General features: G+C 46.6%; 1 protein-coding gene across 1 annotated transcript in view; it reads right to left on the bottom strand.

The window, feature by feature from the left end:
- Positions 1–18,352, bottom strand: part of UBE2E3 (ubiquitin conjugating enzyme E2 E3) — a 189,477-nt gene that overhangs the window by 91,609 nt on the left and 79,516 nt on the right. Inside the window, exon 4 of the mRNA XM_085645190.1 lies at positions 15,893–16,025. Within this exon, the coding sequence (XP_085501316.1) occupies positions 15,893–16,025 (133 nt within the window). The remainder of the gene's footprint in view (positions 1–15,892; positions 16,026–18,352) is intronic.

Below are 18,352 nucleotides of genomic sequence, written 5' to 3'. Positions count from 1 at the left end.
TGCACTGTGGTCTTTGGGGCACTCAATGTAAAAGAGCAAAGACCTTTTACAGTCGAGGCAATGAAGCCTATCCTCCTCCTTCGGAGGATACAGTGGAGAGAAAAACAAAGGCAAAGTGCCAGAATGGCGGATGTGGAAATGCTTCACAAGTTTGGGCCGGTCAGGTTTTCAGCCTACAGCACTAACTTGGTGATGGCAAACAGGAAGAGTATTTGAGCCTCAATAGACACGCACATAAGAAATGTCAACACAGAGTTCAAGTCCCACTAAGGCATGACGAACGGATTCAGGGGAAATCTGAATCAGAGATTCGATAAAATGAATCACAACAGGATATTTAAATAGAGATGGCTGACCAGGTAAATGTGAAAGGCTGAAGAAGCCGACAGATCACCCTCAACTGTACCCACTGCAAAGCATCGATGGGCAAATGATAAAACAAACACATCCAAAAGTTTGGCCTGCAGAGGGTCGATATGATGAGCACCACACCAGGTATCAAACTTCTTGCATAGTTCAGAGTAGATGGCCTCCGAAGAGCACTTGACTCCAATTTTAACATCCACTACTGCAGCCAATACCTCAAGCACATTTAACTATCATCATTCAATACCCATTAATGGAGGTTTAGGTTGCAGAGACTCTGGTGCAGGACACTGCCCTGTTGCTGAGAGAGGAGATCCTCCTGAAGTGTTAGCCAGATCAGAGGACAAATGCTCATGCTCAGGAGACCTGGTCACCCTACTCTGCTGGCCCAGTCTGGGGCAAATAATATGATTTAGGCCAGAGTCTGGCTTTCTTCAGAGCACGAGGCTGAAGAGGCAATGGCAGCAAAGCATAGAGGAGAACTGTTTTCATCGTAGTCCGAATGCATTTTGGAGGAAACCACAGTGTGCAGTAGAGTGGACACTACACATTCTTGCAACCGGCAAACAGATCTAGCTAGGTCATACCCCACTCCACGAAGATGTCTCCTGCCACCTTGGGGTGAAGGCGCCAATTGTGATCTGCCAGTCAACATATGCGTAGCTTGTATGCTCTGGCATTCAGAGACTCTGCCAGATGGTTGCCTACCAGAAAGATGTTCTTCTGGTAGAGCCACTTCATAGGCATTGGGATCTCTTGGCACAAGACCCACAACCTCACTTCACCCAGCTTGTTACAGGATGAGTAAGGTGCAAGAAGTGGGGAACTGAGGTGAGAAGTTACCAAAGGTTTCCCTACAAATAGGGAAAGCTGAAGAGGTATATGAAGACAATGTGATTATGACAGAATGTGAGATAGCTTTAGATGTGAAAATATTCGTTGTATTGACTGACTCAGTGCCCCCCAAGTACTGTTGTGGAAAACAGAGTTTGCAAAGTATTTGGAGAGCGAATGAGGCAATTAGTGTAAGAAGACCTTCATCGCATAGGTTAAGGTAATATTAAGGAAGAATGTATTGGGAAGTTGTGTAATGCAATGTAGTTCAAAAGGGAAGCAGTGGTAAGAAAGACTTTTTGTCTGAGAGAGGAGATAACCTATTGGACTGGAGGTACCCAAGAGATTTGAGGATAGTATTAGATCTCGATGCCAAAATGCAGGCGATATTGGTCTCAAAGTCAATGGAGGGAGAGGACATGGTGAAGGTTTCCAAAGTGATGATCTGGGTTTATTATCAGGAGCTAAACAAAATACTACAAGAGAAACGGCCCAATCCAGTGGTGCACAAGGTGAGATCAGTGCTGCGCCTCATGAGGAAGCAATTGAGGAAATATCTAGAGACAATGTTAAAGGGTGATCTGATTTAAGAGACTGAAGTGTTCAAATTGATAGCACCCATAGGTTTGACTGCCAAAGTAGGTGGCTGGAGACTGAGAATGTATGCAAATCTCACAAATCTGATCGAGAACATCTGAATGGACAAAGTCCTCAATATAAGTGAAACTTCACTGGTTTTGGGATGGGCAGGTGCCTTCACTGTGGCAGACTTATCTCCAGCCTATTCTTGAAGTGAATAAGAAAATAATTCTACACAGCATTTACTTATTTGAAGAGTTTTTACATAGCGCTGGCTAGACCCATAGGTATCAGAGCGCTTTACATGAGGAATCGTAGCATTACAAGTTACAAATTACATCCATTACCAGAGCATAGTAAAACATAGGCAAAAAAACAATGTTACAGTAATTCGTCGAAGGGAGGAGGAGGAAGGAGACATGGCGGGGAGACGGGAAGAACAGTGCCCAATGTCCGGCTGGGTAGGTGACGGCCGAGGTGATGAGCCAGGGCGGATCTCCTCTATAGCTGTCTAGCAGCTCCACCGGGCATCAGCCATGTTGCTCAGGTCTCAGCGGTCAGGGAAAACAAGGTTACATTAGTTATGGTTGCATAGACGAGATGGGGAGAACTGTGCCCAATGTCCTGCTAGGTAGGTGACAGCCGAGGTGTTGAGCCAGGGTGGATCTCCTCTATAGCTGTCTAGCAGCTCCACCGGGCATCAGCCATGTTGCTCAGGTCTCAGCAGTCAAGGAAAAACAAGGTCACATTAGTTACGGTTGCATAGTCAAACACAGAAGAAACAAATCCCCAATAGAGGGAATGGGGGGGGGGGGAGGGGATAGGGGGCTGTGAAGCGGAACAGTTCTCGTAGATCGGCAGTGGGAGAGAAATACCTCGTGGGGGCACAGGAAGTAAGATTAAATGGGCCCATAGCTCAAATGGAGTCACATAGTCAAAGTCCAGTGTCAAGATTAAGCCACCGCGTTAGGTCATCTCGGCAAGGGGGGGCGGGGGGGGGGGGGGGAGGGATTATACCGTGCAGCATCACGTTCCATGCCTCCGTCGGTAGTACCTATACTCCAGAGCGAACCATCAATGCGATTGGGAGGAGTTTAGCAGGCTTCTGCTCTATCGGGTCAGAAGTGCGTGGATGCTGAGTGTACAGTCACAAATGATGTGGAATGTCAGGCTTCCACTAGGCGGGCGCCATGTTATATGCAGGGAGATCAGAGTCAATGATGATGCTCGTTATTGTACCCAGATAACAAATGGGCAGCTGGCAAGCGAAGAGTTATGGATCTTGTACGAGTGAGGTAAAGCGTTAACTCCCCTAGACGTGCGCACAAATAATAAAGGACTTGTAATGAGCGAGTGCTACTAGCGCGGTCGCCATTTTAAAGTCAGGCAGTGTTAAGGGGTCGATCGCCCCGCCAATCATATTGGGCTATTGAAGGTAGGAAATAAAAGGAAACCTTGAATAGAAAATTGAGAGGCCGTCTTTTTAGGGGAGCAGCCGCTCAAGAAGACGCCTCTTAAGCAGTAGAGCGGTGAGTCGGCTCACGACCCGCCTCTCCGTACCAAGGAGCCGTTATCTTGGGAGTCAGGCAGCCGGGTTTGCCTGTTCCTCAGGTGCGATCCTTCCTTCAGAAGAGCAAAGAGGAAAATATTTCAGTGCTCGAAAAGTGCGGGTTTGAGTCTCCCACCAGACAGTAGAGAGGAGAGCCGGCTCCCGACCCGCGTCTCTGTCCCAAGAAGCCGCCATCTTTGAGTCGGGCAGCCAGGATCGACCGTTTCTCAATCTTGCCGCCTCTCGTGGTCGGTGCTATGAAAACCATAGCATAGTAGAACAAGGTACATACCTTCGATAACACCTTATCTGGTAGAGACTCTATTAATCCACAGATCCCTTACCTTAGAATTATCCCCAGGTATACAACCGGATCCAGAATTTTTTTCTTGAGCAGTACCCATGTGCAACTATTTGTGGTATTGTTCTTTTCCGCGTGGCATTGCTCACCCCTGAAGTGACACGAGCAGTCACGCCACCCCAGAGCGCTGACATTAGTTACTTTGAGACTTTCCATGACAGAAGCGTGGAGCCACCAAGTACAGTGACCACTGGTGTGGAATACTAGAACTCTGAAAGGGGAAATCCCTGTCCCTAGAAATCTGTTTGTAAAGTGAGGAGGAAATGTAGGTCGGTAAGGAATCAGCGGCTGGAGTCTCTTCCTTCATAAGTTGTTACCCAAGGTAAGTCATTTCTTCATCCGATAGACTTCTAGCCGCAGATTCCTTACCTTAGAATAGATACCCAAGCAATACCTCCCAGGAGGCGGGTCTGCGGACTAGGAAGTCCTACAGGACCAAAAGGGCAAAATGCCCATCCCTGTGGACCTGAATGTCCAGGCAGCAGTGCTTGGTAAACATGTGTAGGGAATCCCAGTTACTGCCTGGTAGATGTTCAGGACCGCAACTCCGCATTCTAACGCAGTGGTTGCAGCTTTGGTGGAATGAGCACACAAACCCTCAGAGGGTTGCTTTTCAGCCAATGCTTTTCACATTTTGCCACAGAGTACAATCCGTCGTGAGATGGTCCTTTGGCATACACTCGGAACTCTCGTGTGTGATTAATGCAGAACGACAATGCTCTTTTTGGTTCCAGATAGTGAAGTTGCTTCTCTTCCTTGGAGAGATGAGGCAATGCATAAAAAGTAGGCAGGGTGATTAATTGGCCTACGTGAAATGGAGTGACATTTTTGGGAGAAAGGAAGCTATCGTACGAAGCGGCAGTTTGCCCGAGTAGATGTTCAAATAAAGAGGGTTGGATGACAAGGCCTTAAGGACACGGACCCTCTGGGCAGATGTTATTGCCACCAGGAAGGTGGTCTTATTAGCACGGAGTCTCGGCGAACAATTGTGCAGAGGCTCAAAGGGACTGCAGATGAGGAAAGTCAGGACGAGATGGAGGTCCCACTGGGGCATGATAAATGGAGAAGCTGGAAACAAATGTAAAAAGCTTTCAGAAACCTATTTACAATAGGGGATTTGAAGAGGGATGGCTGATTAAGCAACTGCAGAAAAGCAGAAATGCCAGAGAGATAGCCCTTCAGAGCGTCAAGATGAAAGGGAGAACTTGAGAAAAAGGGGCAGTGACGGGATCAATTGGTCTGTACACCATGCCTCAACTTTTCATCAACGGTTGGGATAAACCGTCTTGGTGGAGGGACGCCTGGCTGACAAGATAACATTACAGACTTCAGGAGGAAAGTCAAAAGCTGTCAACTGTCGCTGCTCTCTACGCAAGAAGTCAGAGCATTAACAGGTTCAGGTGGAGAACCGTTCCCTGCTGCAACAGAAGATTCTCCCGAAGGGGCAGCCTGATCGGAGGACCGATGGTCATGCTCAAGAGCTTGGGATACCAGACTCTCTGTGCCCAATCCGGAGCCACAAGGGTGACTTGGGCCCGGTCATTACTGTTCTTGAGAACTTTGCACGGGGGTGGTATGGGTGGATAGGCATACAGGAAGTCTGCGCTCTGCTCCAGACAAAAAGCGTCTCCTAGAGGCAGCTGCCTTGGAAACTATAGCACGCCCAACTGCAAACTTCGCACGTTCTCGTAGGTGGCGAACAGATCTAACCAAGGCTGTCCCCACTGCTGAAAGAGGCCTTGCGCCACCTTCAGATGGAGATGACATTTGTGATCCGCAAGGCATCTGTGGCTGAGTTCAGAGAGCCCACCAGATGTTGAACCGCCAGGGATATGCCCTGCTGTTCCAGCCATGTCCAGAGACGCAGGGCCTCTTGACAAAAGGTCCACAACCCCACCTAACCCAGTTTGTTGCAGTACCACATGGTGGTACTGTTGTCGAAGAGCACTTGCACCAGCCTTCCGTGGATGGAGGGTAGAAAGGCTTCCAATGCCAATCGGATTGCTGGGAACTCCAAAAGGCTGAAGTGGCATCCCGATTATGCCAGAGACGAGAGCCCTCTGATCTCCACCTATCCCAGATGGCCGCTACAACTCAGAAGTGGCGTATCTGTCACTACTGTCAGATCTGTTTGGGTCAGTGGTAGACCCCTCTTCCTTCCCCAATCACATTTTGTTAACATTTACTGCAGAACTTTTACATTTCCCACCAAGATCTGGACCATGCCAGAGATTCTCGATACTGCGCCCACTGGAACTTCATGGCCCACTGCAGAGCCTGCATATGCCAACGGGCATGTGTCACCACAGGATGCAGGAGGCCATGAGGCCCACCAGCCGCAGAGTCTGCCTCACAGAAATCCAGGACAGAGGCTAAAACATCAGTATCATAGCCTGAATATCCTGGACTTGACATTCCATTGACGTGTGAATCTCTGCAGCTCTACATGCCAAGAATAGATGCATACTGGTGAGTAGCATTTTCCGTTCGAGGCAAATGAGCTGCAGAATTCACACACTGTGCATAGACTGTACACAGTGTCTCCCCTAGCTGTGGTCAACTGTATCAGTTGCAGTGGTTTGAAAAAGTGTCCTAAGAACAGCTTGGCCTACAGAAGCTTGTTGCTTTGCCTGCACATCTACACAATAGTGTTTGGTGAAGGTGTGTGTTGTAGACCATGTTGCTGCCTTACAAATGTCTTCTAGGGGAATGTTCCCTAAGAATGCCATGGAAGCCCCTAGTTTGCGTGTTGAATGCCCTCTAGGGGGAAATTGTCAACGTACGTTTTGCTGATAGGATATTTGAATACATTTTACTATCCACCTAGCAATTCCGGTTTTGGAAATTGGATTGCCTTTATGAGGTGGAGAGAAAGCTACAAACAGTTGCTTTGTCTAAAGTTTTTAGTCCTGTCTATGTAGTAAAGTAAAGCTCTTTTGACGTAGGGCGTGTGAAGAGCCCTTTCTGCTACAGAATCAGGAATTTGGAAAAATACTGGCAACTCTACTGATTGATTAAGGTGGAAAGCAGAGATTACTTTGGGAAGGAATTTTCGGTTTGTCCTAAGAACCACCTTGTTACGATGTAATTGTAAGAATGGTTCTTGTATGGTTAAAGCCTGGATATCACTTACTTTCCTGAGAAAGGTTATTGCGAGAAGGAAAGCCACTTTCCATGTAAGGAATTGTAATTGGCATTTTTGTAAAGGCTCAAATGGGGGACCCATGAGTCTGGTAAGAACAATGTTTAGGTTCCACACTGGAGAGGGTGGCAGTCTGGGTGGAATAATCCTTTTTAGGCCTTCCATAAAGGCTTTGATAGCGGGCACTCTAAACAATGACAAATGTGGTCTCTTTTGTAGGTAGGTGGCAAGGGCAGCCAGATGTATAATCTTATCAACAAGTATGCTACATTGCATCTTTGTAGGTGTAGCAAATAGCAGATAATGTTTTGAACTGAAGTATCCAATGAGTCAATGTTGTTATTATTGCAGTAAATGACGAATCTCTTCCATTTAGCTGCATAGCAAGCTCTAGTAGTGGGGCGTCTGGCTTCTTTAATAATGTTCATGCAGTCCGGTGGGTGGTTGAGGTAACCAAACTCTAGGATTTCAGGAGCCAGATCACTAGATTCAGTTGTGCTGGATCTGGGTGCCTTATCTCTCCGTGGTTCTGCGTTAGCAGCTTTGGGGAGAGGCGTAATTTTTGGTGTGGAACTACTGAGAGTTCAAGTATTGTTGTGAACCATGGTTGCCGTGCTCATGTTGGAGCAACTAGGATCATCTTGAGAGACTGTTGTTTGAGCTTGCGTACTACTAGTGGAATGAGCGGAAGTGGCGGAAAAGCGTACCCAAATCTGCCTGACAAGTTCATCCATATCGCATTGCCCTTGGACAACAGGTGTGGGAACCTGACGGCAAAGGTTGGGCATTTTGCGTTTGCATGTGTGGCAAACAGATCTATGTCTGGTTGGCCCCACATCTGGAAGAAGGGTGGAAGAACTTGCAGCTGAAGTTCCCATTCATGTATCTGTTGAGTCTGACGACTTAACAGATCCGCCATCTGATTGTTCACCCCTGGAAGATGTTCTGACAGAAGATATCGGTTTTGTGGAATGGCCCATCTCCATATACTTTGCGCTAGATGAAACAGCTGCAAAGAGTGTGTTCCTCCTTGTTTCTGTATGTAATACATTGCTGTCATATTGTATGTGCGAACTAGGACAGCTTTGTTGAGGAGATGTGTTTGGAACGACCTTAACACTAGAAAAATTGCCAGGAATTCTAGGTAATTTATGAGGAAGTTTTTGCTGAGTGGTCCAACTGCCCTGAATCGTGTGGTTTAGGAGATGGGCTCCCCAGCCGATGAGTGATGCGTCTGCTGTTAGCACTATCTGTGGAACTGGCTCTAGGAACGCCCGTCCCTTTTGTGTGTTCCACCACTGCAGAGAGCGATGTGTGCGGCTGTCCACCAACACCAGATCTGTACGTTGACCTTGAGCCTGGTTCCACTGACGTGCTAAGCATTCTTGTAAAGGACGCATCTGAAGTCTTACGTGCGGTACAATGAAAATGCAAGAGGCCATCATTCCTATGAGTTGCATAAACACTCGTGCTGGGAGAGAGTGTTGGGGCTGAATGAGGGTTTGCATACTAGTTATCCTTGCTGGATTGGGGTATGCTAGAAATTTGGAAGTGTCTATTGTGGCTCCTAGATACTGATGCATGTAGGAGGGTTGAAGATGTGACTTGGTGTAATTTACTGTGAACCCCAAGTTGTGTAGCAGCTGAATGGTTTGATGAGTGTGGCGAACACACTGGTTGTATGACTTGGCTTTTACGAGCCAGTCGTCGAGGTATGGAAATACATGGATTTGCTGTCTTCGCAAGTGTGCTGCTACCACTGCAAGGCACTTTGTGAACACCCTGGGTGCTGTGGTCACCCCAAATTGAAGGTCTTTGAACTGATAGTGTTGGCTGTCCAGAGTAAACCTTAGGTATTTTCTGTGAGCAGGGTGTATGAGAATATGAAAGTAGGCATCCTTGAGATCTAGTGGGGCAAGGAAGTCTACTTGTTGAAGCAGTGGAAGGACTTGTTGAAGAGTGATCATGTGAAAATGATCTGACTGTATGTATAGATTGAGGGGTCTGAGGTCCAATATTGGCCTTAGGGTACCGTCCTTTTGGGGGATTTGGAAATATATAGAGTTAACTCCTGTTCCTTGATGTTGTATAGGGACTGGTTCTATTGCGTGCTTTTGAAGCAGCGAAATAACTTCCTGTTTGAGGAGTGTCAGATGTTCCGTGGACATTGGATGCTGCTTGGGTGGTATATTGGGTGACGTCGCTGTAAGTTCCAGGCAGTAACCATACTGGATAATTTGTCTTACCCACTTGTCTGTGGTGATGGATTTCCAGACAGGTAGGAACTGTGAGAGTCTCCCTCCGACCGGAGTGGAATGGTCTGGAGGGAAGTCACTGTTTATTAGAGGGAGAGGCGTGAGTGTTGTTGTTACCTCGGCCTCTTCCCTGGTTATTTCCTCTGTATTCCCCTCTAAAATATCCTCTGTTAGGGGATGTTTGTGTGGGGTTTTTGTATGAGGAAGAAGCAGTGTCTGCACTGATATTTTTGGAGGCGTCTCTTTAGAAGGAGCGTCGAAAGGAACCTCATGTGGATGGAGATTGTAATGCTCCCATGGATTTAGCAGTCACTGTGTACTTTTTCATTTTTTCTAAGGCTGTATCCACAGCTGGGCCAAACAGTTGTTCATGATTGAACGGGTGATTGAGGAGAGTTGTTTGTACCACCTGTTTGAAGCCAGAGATGCGCAGCCAGGCATGTCTTCTCAGTAACACACTAGTGTTAATGGACCTGGATGCAGTGTCTGCTGCATAAAGGGCACACTTGATTGATGCATTAGTTATTAATTTGCCCTCATTGGCCTTGGTCTTATATTGATGAGGCAAATGCTGCAATAGGGTTTCTAGTTGGTCATAATGAGCCCGATCATACCTGGCAAGTAATGCCTGCGCATTGGCTATCTTCCAGTGATTAGCTCCTAGGGCAGCAACTCGTTTGCCCGAATCATCTAATAATTTAGACTCCTTGTCCGGAGGTGGAGCATCACCGGAGGTTTGAGAGTTAGCACGTTTTCTAGCGTTGGTGACCACTAGAGAATCTAAAGGTAGTTGACCCTTGATGTAGCTAGGATCATTGGGAGCGGGTTTATATTTTTTGTCAAGTCTGGGGTTGAGAATTCTAGCCCTTACAGGGTCTTTGAATATGGCTGGGGAGTGTTTAATGATGCCTTTTAGCATTGGTAAAGTTTGTGCAGTTTTTTGTGACTGTGCAAAGGTGTCTATTAGGAAGTCCTCCTCTGTGGGGTCCGAATACATTTGAACACCATGCTACTGGGCAGCCCTGTCTATAAGCCGGTAAATACCAATATTGTCATCTGGGGGAGATGGCTTTGTTGGGTATGCATCTGGGTCTAGAAGGTCTGGAAGGCCTCCTGGGTCATCATAATCATCCAAATCGTACTGTAGTGCATCTGTGTCGTAATCAGGGTCAGTGAAAGGGTCATTGTTGCCTCCCACACACCCTAAATCATCATCATCATCCTGTGGTGGTGGTGAGTATGGTTGATTTATGGGAGAGTGTGGTGGAGATAAAGGCTTAGGAGGAAGAACAGGAGAAGAGGGTCGTATAGGTGAAGTAGCACCGTCTCTTTTCTTTGCAGGCACCTCAGGGATGTGTGAGGTGTCCAATTTCCTCTACTTGTGTGGAACATTGACCACATGTCCTGTTTTGGGGTCCACTTGGAGTGTTTTTTGCTTCGGATCGATGGGATCCGGTCGAGAAAGTTCTTCCTCTTCGGTAGTCGCTTTCGGCACCAATTTTTTCGGGTCCGAGCGAGGTTTATATTTCTGCTCTGGAGCCTTCGAAGGGGTTTTTGGATCCTTCGGCTTCGATGTCGAAATCTTTGGGTCCAAATTTTTTGGTTTCGGATCCGAGGCCTTTTCTTTCAGCGCCAAGGTGCTCGGTGCCGATTGCTTTCTGGAGACTGCAGGAGTAGGATGCGCTCCCGGCTTCGGTGCCGATGGTGTCTGTGGGGTACTGATATGCGGTTTGGTTGATGCCGAGTCGCCGGAAGGCTTCTCCTTTGTCTTCGGAGTCGGGCCCAGGTGCAGGGCTTCTGAAGCTTTCCTTCGGTCGTGACTGGGGCCAGCAGGCAAAGTCTTGACCGGAGCCTTCTTTTTTTCAGGTGGGGTTGGGGCAGTTGTACTCACTCGTTGACCTGGAGTGATGTGGTCGTCTGAGCAGGAGTCGTCAGCCTCGGAAACGATTTCCAGATCCTCTGAATCCTCCTCCGGGACACCGGGGCCAGGAGGTTTCAGCACCGATTTGATTCGGATTCAGCACCGGAGCTGCTTGTTGCACCATAACGTGTCATCTGGCCCGGCCATCACGGATAGTCTTTTTGGATCGAAAAGAGGCGCAGGCCTGGCAATTACTCGTGCTCGGGCGAGAGACAGAGGTTACAGACCTTGTGTTGGTCGCTGTGTGGGAATTCAGCTCCACATTGGGGGCATTTTTTAAATGGAGTCCTTTCCATTAGCCGTAGGTCCAAAAGGTGTCGATAGGCCGAGCGGCAGCGTCGATGACTGCAATCGGGTATTTGAGTAGCGCGTCAAAGGCCACACGAACGAAACAATACAGTCGAGTCTTTTTTGGACGATTTGCGCGTCGAAAAAGGTTTGGATAATAATACCGAACCAGAGCGCAGTTTCATCCGAACCTGATGGCGGAAAAAAACAATCGGAGGATGGAGTCGATGCCCATGCGTACTATCATTCCAAGGGAGGAGTCACCTATCTCGTGACTACAAAAGACTTCTTCCAAGACAGCAACAAGGTGCAAGCATCCGAGCCCAACTCCAGATGGCCATATCATGCACAGTGTGAATCTCTGCAGCTCATATGCCACGAACACATGCATTGTGCAGGTCCAACGCTAACATCCATTCTCCTGGGTCCAGGGCAGACGGGACCAGAGTAAGAATGAGCATTTTGAACTTCTCCTTCTTAAGGAAGAAGTTGAGAGAGCACAGATCAAGGATAGGAAAGAGGCCCCCATCCTGCTTGGGCACCAGAAAGTAGCAGGAATAACAACCACGGCCCACTTTTGGCATCAGCACTCCCTCTATGACTACTTTGGCCAAAAGAGTTGTCACTTCCTGGCAGAGAAAAGATAGGTGGTAGGCTCCAAGGGGAGAGAATAGCCCTTCTGAAAATCTGCAAAACCCACCTGTCTGATGCTATGGAATGCCAGTGGGGCAGTGATGGAGACTCCTGCTGTCCACTGGGTGCCCATGATGGTAAACAGGAAGACTAGAATGTTTTAGAGGGTGCAGGGGATCAGACTGACAACCACTGCCCACTCAACCCACGGGCCGGTAGGTACCTTGTCCACACAGTGGTCAGAAAGCCTGCGTGCCGCAGTGGCTGGGCGGGTAAGGACACAGCTGTATGCCGGTTCTGTGGCCACGAACGGAGTGAAAGGTGGACTGAGGGTGACATGGGGCCATGGAGAGGCCCTAGAACCTGGCCGTAGCCCTGCTGTCCTTAAAATGCTCCACAACCGAATCCACCTGGTCTCTGAAGACATGGGAGCCATCAAAGGGCATGTATAAACATCCCAGAAAAGCCAGTAGGCCTCAACCAGGTGTGGCGTCGCCAGGCCACTTGACAAAACTGCTTTTCCTAGTGAGTCATGGTGACTAGTCCACAGCGTATGGTGAACTTGGCTGCATCCCTCCTGTCGGCAACAGCCTGAGAGAGCCCGCCCCGGGCATCCTTCAGAACCATTGGCAGCACCTGTGCAACCATATTCCACAGGGCATGGGAATAGCGGCACAAAAGGCATGCGGTGTTCACCGACCTGATGCCAGGCTGGTGGAAGAAAACAATGTCTTGCCTAAATTGTCCGGACTCTTCGATTCTCGATATGGCGGTGCGGTCGTGAGTGTGCCAGGACTTACATGTGAAGTCGAGACTTGGACCACCAAGCTCTCCATGGTACGGTGTTCCATGAGGAATTTGGGGTCCCCTGGAGCGGAGCGGTGGGCAATTGCACTGTTCGCAGGACTGTGTTGGGCTTGCCCAAGCAGCACATCAGTAAGTGCTTTGTTGAATGGGAGACGTGGTTCAGAAGGGGACACTTCCGTTTGAAACACTTCCATCAACATATTAGTCTTGACTGCCACCGAGGGAAAACTAAGGTCCAGGACCTCAGCTGCCCTCCGCACCACCATCGCAAATGAAGCTCTGTCCTCCGTAGCCATGGTATAGGGAGAATACATGCAATATCTGGAGAAGTGACCAGTTCACTGTCTTCACACTAGTCCTAGCCCATAGAAATAGAGCTCATTCTCCAGTCGGTGTCGGGCGACGCCCCTCTGGCTCTGTGTCGTAGTCAGGGATGTAAATGGAGACAGCACAGCTAGTGGGCGCCAGGAGTGTCAGATTCACATTTGGCACTGGGGAAAGTAGATATGGCGCGACCAGCACCAATTTGGATTCATAAATGGATCCCTGGGGCCCGACTGACGCCGGAGCCGCCAGTGTGGTTTAAGTAGGGGCGCCGTCCAAACCCACAGGCACTAAGGTGTGCCATGGGAACGGGCCATTCAAATAGGAGGTGCATAGCTTCATAAAACTCAAGTGGGTGGGGGTTACTCCAGCTCCCCAAAACTTTGTGAGGCGCAGAGCCGACCCAGGCCCTGGCTCAACTGCAGAGTCAGGCCCAGAGTGACGCTTCCTAAACAGCTAATGGACGAGAAGTCGAAGCACACTTCGACTTCTTTTTCTTGTGGCGGGACTTAATTGAATGATCTGATGACTTAGAGTTCGACGAAGTCTGTGACCGCTACCAGGACCTTCCTCTCGGCCGGCCTCTTGAACGTTGCAGTGTTGCACTGCCAGGAGCTTAAGAGATCACTACCTCACAGCCTTTGAGTGAATGGCACGGCAATCAGAGCAGGCCTTCGGGTCGTGGTCGAGTCACCAGAGGCATACAAGATGCAGGTCCATCACTGAGCAGTGACCACAGGGCTTGAAGCCACACTACTTGGATGACCTCATATGCCACATCAGGAGGTAAAAACCTCAAGAGACTTTGACAAAATGTCAAAAAAGGGTAGTCAAAAATTCAATAGAGGTAGCTCTTCCCAGATCAGCGCAGGAAGAAAAGAACTGAAAACACGTTGGGGTGGCACCTATATAGGCACCGCGCAGGTTTCTTCCGGCGCAGATGATGCCAACAAAGTCACGCAGAGCCGAACAATGCCACTTATAAGCACTAGATTACAGTTAAAGATAACATTTCTGGATCCAGTGGGACACCTGGGGATAATTTTAAAGCAAGGAATCTGCGGTTAGAAGTCTGTATCATATTTTTAAATTGCTCCCTTATGGGCATTTAGATTTGCAAGATTGCTGCGTGGGTTAGTGTCTGGGTTGTTCTTAAAGGGAAGTGTTTTTTTTTTTGATGAGTTCATGTTCTTCCACGTTACATTTTAAGCATTTTGACCTACCGCATGAAAAACTAACGTGTTGTTGGTGAAGGTTTTGGAGGTGGTAGAGAGTAGAGGCATGTAGATTAACAGCAAGAAAGATATAATTCACAGAATCTGTAGTTAGGATGCCTGCTTAGGGGAGTACAAAATATGTCTGGTCAGCTTTAGGATTTGCGTAGGGTTTTTCTGAGTTTGTCAAAGAGTTTTAAAGCACAGCGCCGAAAGTTACGCTGGGACGTCAAGACTTCCCAGTGCAACTTTTGGCGCTATGCTCTGGTTCACAAAGTGTCAATCCTTTGTAACTCTTGTAAATAATTATTCGTGAACCTAAAGTACCTTGTAAATATCACCTTGCTCACTCTGCAACGCTCATCGCTGTGTCACTTGTGCCGTCCACCTAGTGTGTCACGAGCACTTATGTGCACAAAGTGTTTTGGGTTACTCCCACATTCAGTGTAAACCGTGCCGATACTGTTGTTTTCCTTTACATGTTCTGAATATACAGTGCCCCTGGTACATCCCTTAACCTCAGTCTCCCTGCTCTTTCTTTTTGCAAGTTTATTTAATAGCGTAAGAAATATCTGTTAAGACATTGTTTTTGCTACATACATTCATCACCCAAGTCTCAACTGGGTATACGGGTGTACATCTGTCGTTTGATCTCCCTACCAATAATATTAGAACAGGAGGGCTGAGATTGCTACTGGTCCACTATCATGGTGGCAACACTTGGTGGTGTTGTTCCAGACATCTTATTTAACCAGTACTTTAACCTGCACTATGTTTGGATGGTCTATAGCTGAACAGAAGACTTATGGTAATACGTCTGAATGTTAACGACTTAGACCAAACACACGCAAGCGTTTACTATCTGCATATAAACTCAACTACATTACTTAAGAAACTATACAAAAAAGGTGTTACTGTGGGCAGGATACTAATCTGACTGGGTACTTCAATTCGGAATTGAGCCCCTGCTGATCAATGTATTTTATTTTTTTTAAATTAAAGACTGTGGATAACCTGCAAGTCATGATGGGCGACATGGGTTTCTGAAAAGTCTGGAGCATGGCTAATTCTACTGAACATTACAATTCCCAAAATGGATTATGTAAAGAATTAAAATAAGACAAAAATGATAAATGTTTCCATGTCTCATCCTATTGCTAAAGTCCATTTAAGTGGCTCCTTCTCCTCTAATGGGATTTCAGCAAAGGAGCTAAAACCAACTAAAGTCACAATGTTCAATTAATTAATCAAGTACCAAACTCGATCAGAAACCAAAGCCAAAGAAAATATGAAATCAAATATTAATGAAGCGTCAGCTCAAGATTAAAATTTCTATCAATCGATGAAATTCTACTTGAGAGGGTACTAAACTGCTTATTCAATGCAAAGAAATATTATAGACGGTATTCACAGATCTTCAGAAATCTGAACCTAAGAAGTTAAAGTACACATAAAAAGTAGCATTTGCCCTACTTTGTACAAGACAAAAATAATGGGACTCATGAAAAGTGTGGAAGACTTTTGGGTTTCAGGGTGACACAACAGCAATCTTTGCAAGCAAGACAAAGGAACAAATTAAGCATACAGAGAGATTCCAAAAACTCCATATTGACTCTTACCTTTGGTGGCTTGAATGGATAATCTGATGAAAAAGTGATATCCAAAAAGAAGACCCCTCCCTCATACACAGAACCTGGTGGTCCAAGAATAGTAGATCGCCATTCATAAATGTTGTCTCCCTTTGGACCAGCGCTATTTAAATGACAAAACAGAGAAACATTAATGTCCTCCAACTTTGATAGCAAGAGTGTCAATGTGTTTTTTCATAAGATAAGCAAAAAGTATTACAATAGATGAGGTTTACCAGTACTATTCAATATGGCCACTCGTTGGCTATTCAATAAGCATTCAACAGTTGCATCAAAACACAGCGTCTTGTGGAAGGTGGAATAATTTACCCATTCTAACAGTACATTAACAAAAAAAGTGCTAATCCTCGAAACCTTTGCATATACATTGACATTAGTAGAATTTGCATTAACCAGTGGATTTACTTGCATTAACCAGTGGATTTACATGTATAATTTTACTAAAGGTACTCTTACCAATATCTGATACTAAGATAACCACTGTGATGAAGTGTCACTAGTAGGATTTGGCCCACCTGCACTGAATGACCCACTGGTGCAGCATGAGGGATGACCTGGCTGTGTTGGTCTTGCTGTCTGCCCTACTTTCTTGTTTATCCCCCCTGCGCTGTGTGCTGCAGTGTGTCAGGCTTGATACGCACCTCTGGGGAAACCTCCACCTTTGCTTGTCTCGAGTATGGTGGCTCTCAAGGTGACAGTTTCAGCTAAAAAAAACACTACCCAACAGGTCTGTAATATACTCATGGAAGGCTGACACATTTAGAGTGGTACAAAAGTATCATCCAGATGTTTCTGTTGTAGAAGATCCAGGAACATAAGGCGACAAAGGATTGAAAAGGATATAAAAGGGATAAGTACACTGGGTGACAGCTGCAGTTTTGGAGGACTTATATTATTCAAGTCAAATGGCGCTTGTAAAGCGCACAGCTACTTTATAAAGCGCACCGTAGCTACATGTATATGGACCACTGATCTCACGAGAGGAACAAAATTAAAAGGCACAGTTAAATAACCATGTTTTTGACAATGTTTAAAAGAACCAGCATCCTTAGTAGGACGAAGGTGCAAGAGAAGAGCATTCCAGCCTACTGCAAACAACGCAGAGAAAGTGGCGCCTCCCCATATTTTCCTCATCTTAGGCACTACAGTCAGCAATGCATCAGCTGAAAGTAAAGTTCTAAAACGATGATAAAGAGTTGGAGCAAAGGTCAAAGAAAGGTCCATTTGCCAACACAAGCCCCTTGAACTTCACTCTCTACCAAATGGGCAACCAGTGAAACGTCTTGAGATGAGTTCGGACAGAGATGTTCCTCGGGATGTTATGCAGCATTCTGCAGCATTCTGCATCAACTGAAGTCTCTTGAGTTGGTACAAAGGGAGACCCCAGTATCATGCATTAGCATAGTCCAGCCGAGATGTTATAAGAGCATGGACTACCATCTTCTGACAATAATCCAGGAGCAGGAACTAAAACGTCCGTAGGATTCGAAGGAGGCCAAAACAAGTCCCAACTACACTCTCCCCGCGAGGTTTAATGGACAGGTTATCCCCAAACTTCACTATTTGAGCAACACATGACTGAATATGGACTAGAGAGGACTGTATTCTTTAAGCATCTTAACATACAGGCTTTAGCTCAATTTCAGCCGTGAACTACTTGGAGTTCGTGACTACAGGTTCATCAGTAAACTTGTTGGCATACTTGCACTTCAAGAAAGTGAACAGGTGTCTTTTTCGAGCCTGCCCACATATTTATTTTTTTCGAAGTTGCGAACTTGACCCGAAGGTATCAGAACGCTTTACATGAGCACCAGTTGCGTTACATAAGGACACATTCATTTTTGTTAGGCAGGGGGAGATTAAGTGATTTGCCCAGAATAACAGGATGTTGAACGTCATTGCCGAGAATCGAACCCAGTTCCCCAGATTTGAGGTCGACCGCCATAGCCGTTAGGCTACATACGAGTTAGATCTATGGTTACTGGTTTGCGACCATCAACAAAACATGTGACAGACTAATACCAAATCAGAAATGTTAGCAATTTTATATCACAGCACTTTTGCAAACACTTCTTTAGAAACCAGTTTATTAACTCTTGCGGGTTTGGAACAATAATTTAATTCCCTCCATGCACAGTGTCCATTGAGTTCTATGCATGTCTTGCATATGTGCTGTAAGGGCAGAAAGGGCTTAAATAAGACTGTGCAATAGTAATATATCTATTAAAACGTTAGCAAAATAATAAACTGTTTCAAAGGAAAGTGCTACAGGTTTTCAATTGTAATAATCAACATGTTTGAATATTTCATAAAACCACTGCATCTGTATTTATCTGCAAGGGAATACAAATCCTTCTCCGCCAAGCTCTGAAGCGTACAGATGCGGACAACTCAACAGGACTAAAGCAGGACTTGTCAATTCCACTTCAC

Source organism: Triturus cristatus, chromosome 3_1, assembly GCF_964204655.1.
Source record: "Triturus cristatus chromosome 3_1, aTriCri1.1, whole genome shotgun sequence".
Classification (NCBI taxonomy): Eukaryota; Metazoa; Chordata; class Amphibia; order Caudata; family Salamandridae; genus Triturus; species Triturus cristatus.
Note: the sequence above shows the minus strand (reverse complement) of the source record. Positions and strands in the feature narration are given on the sequence as shown.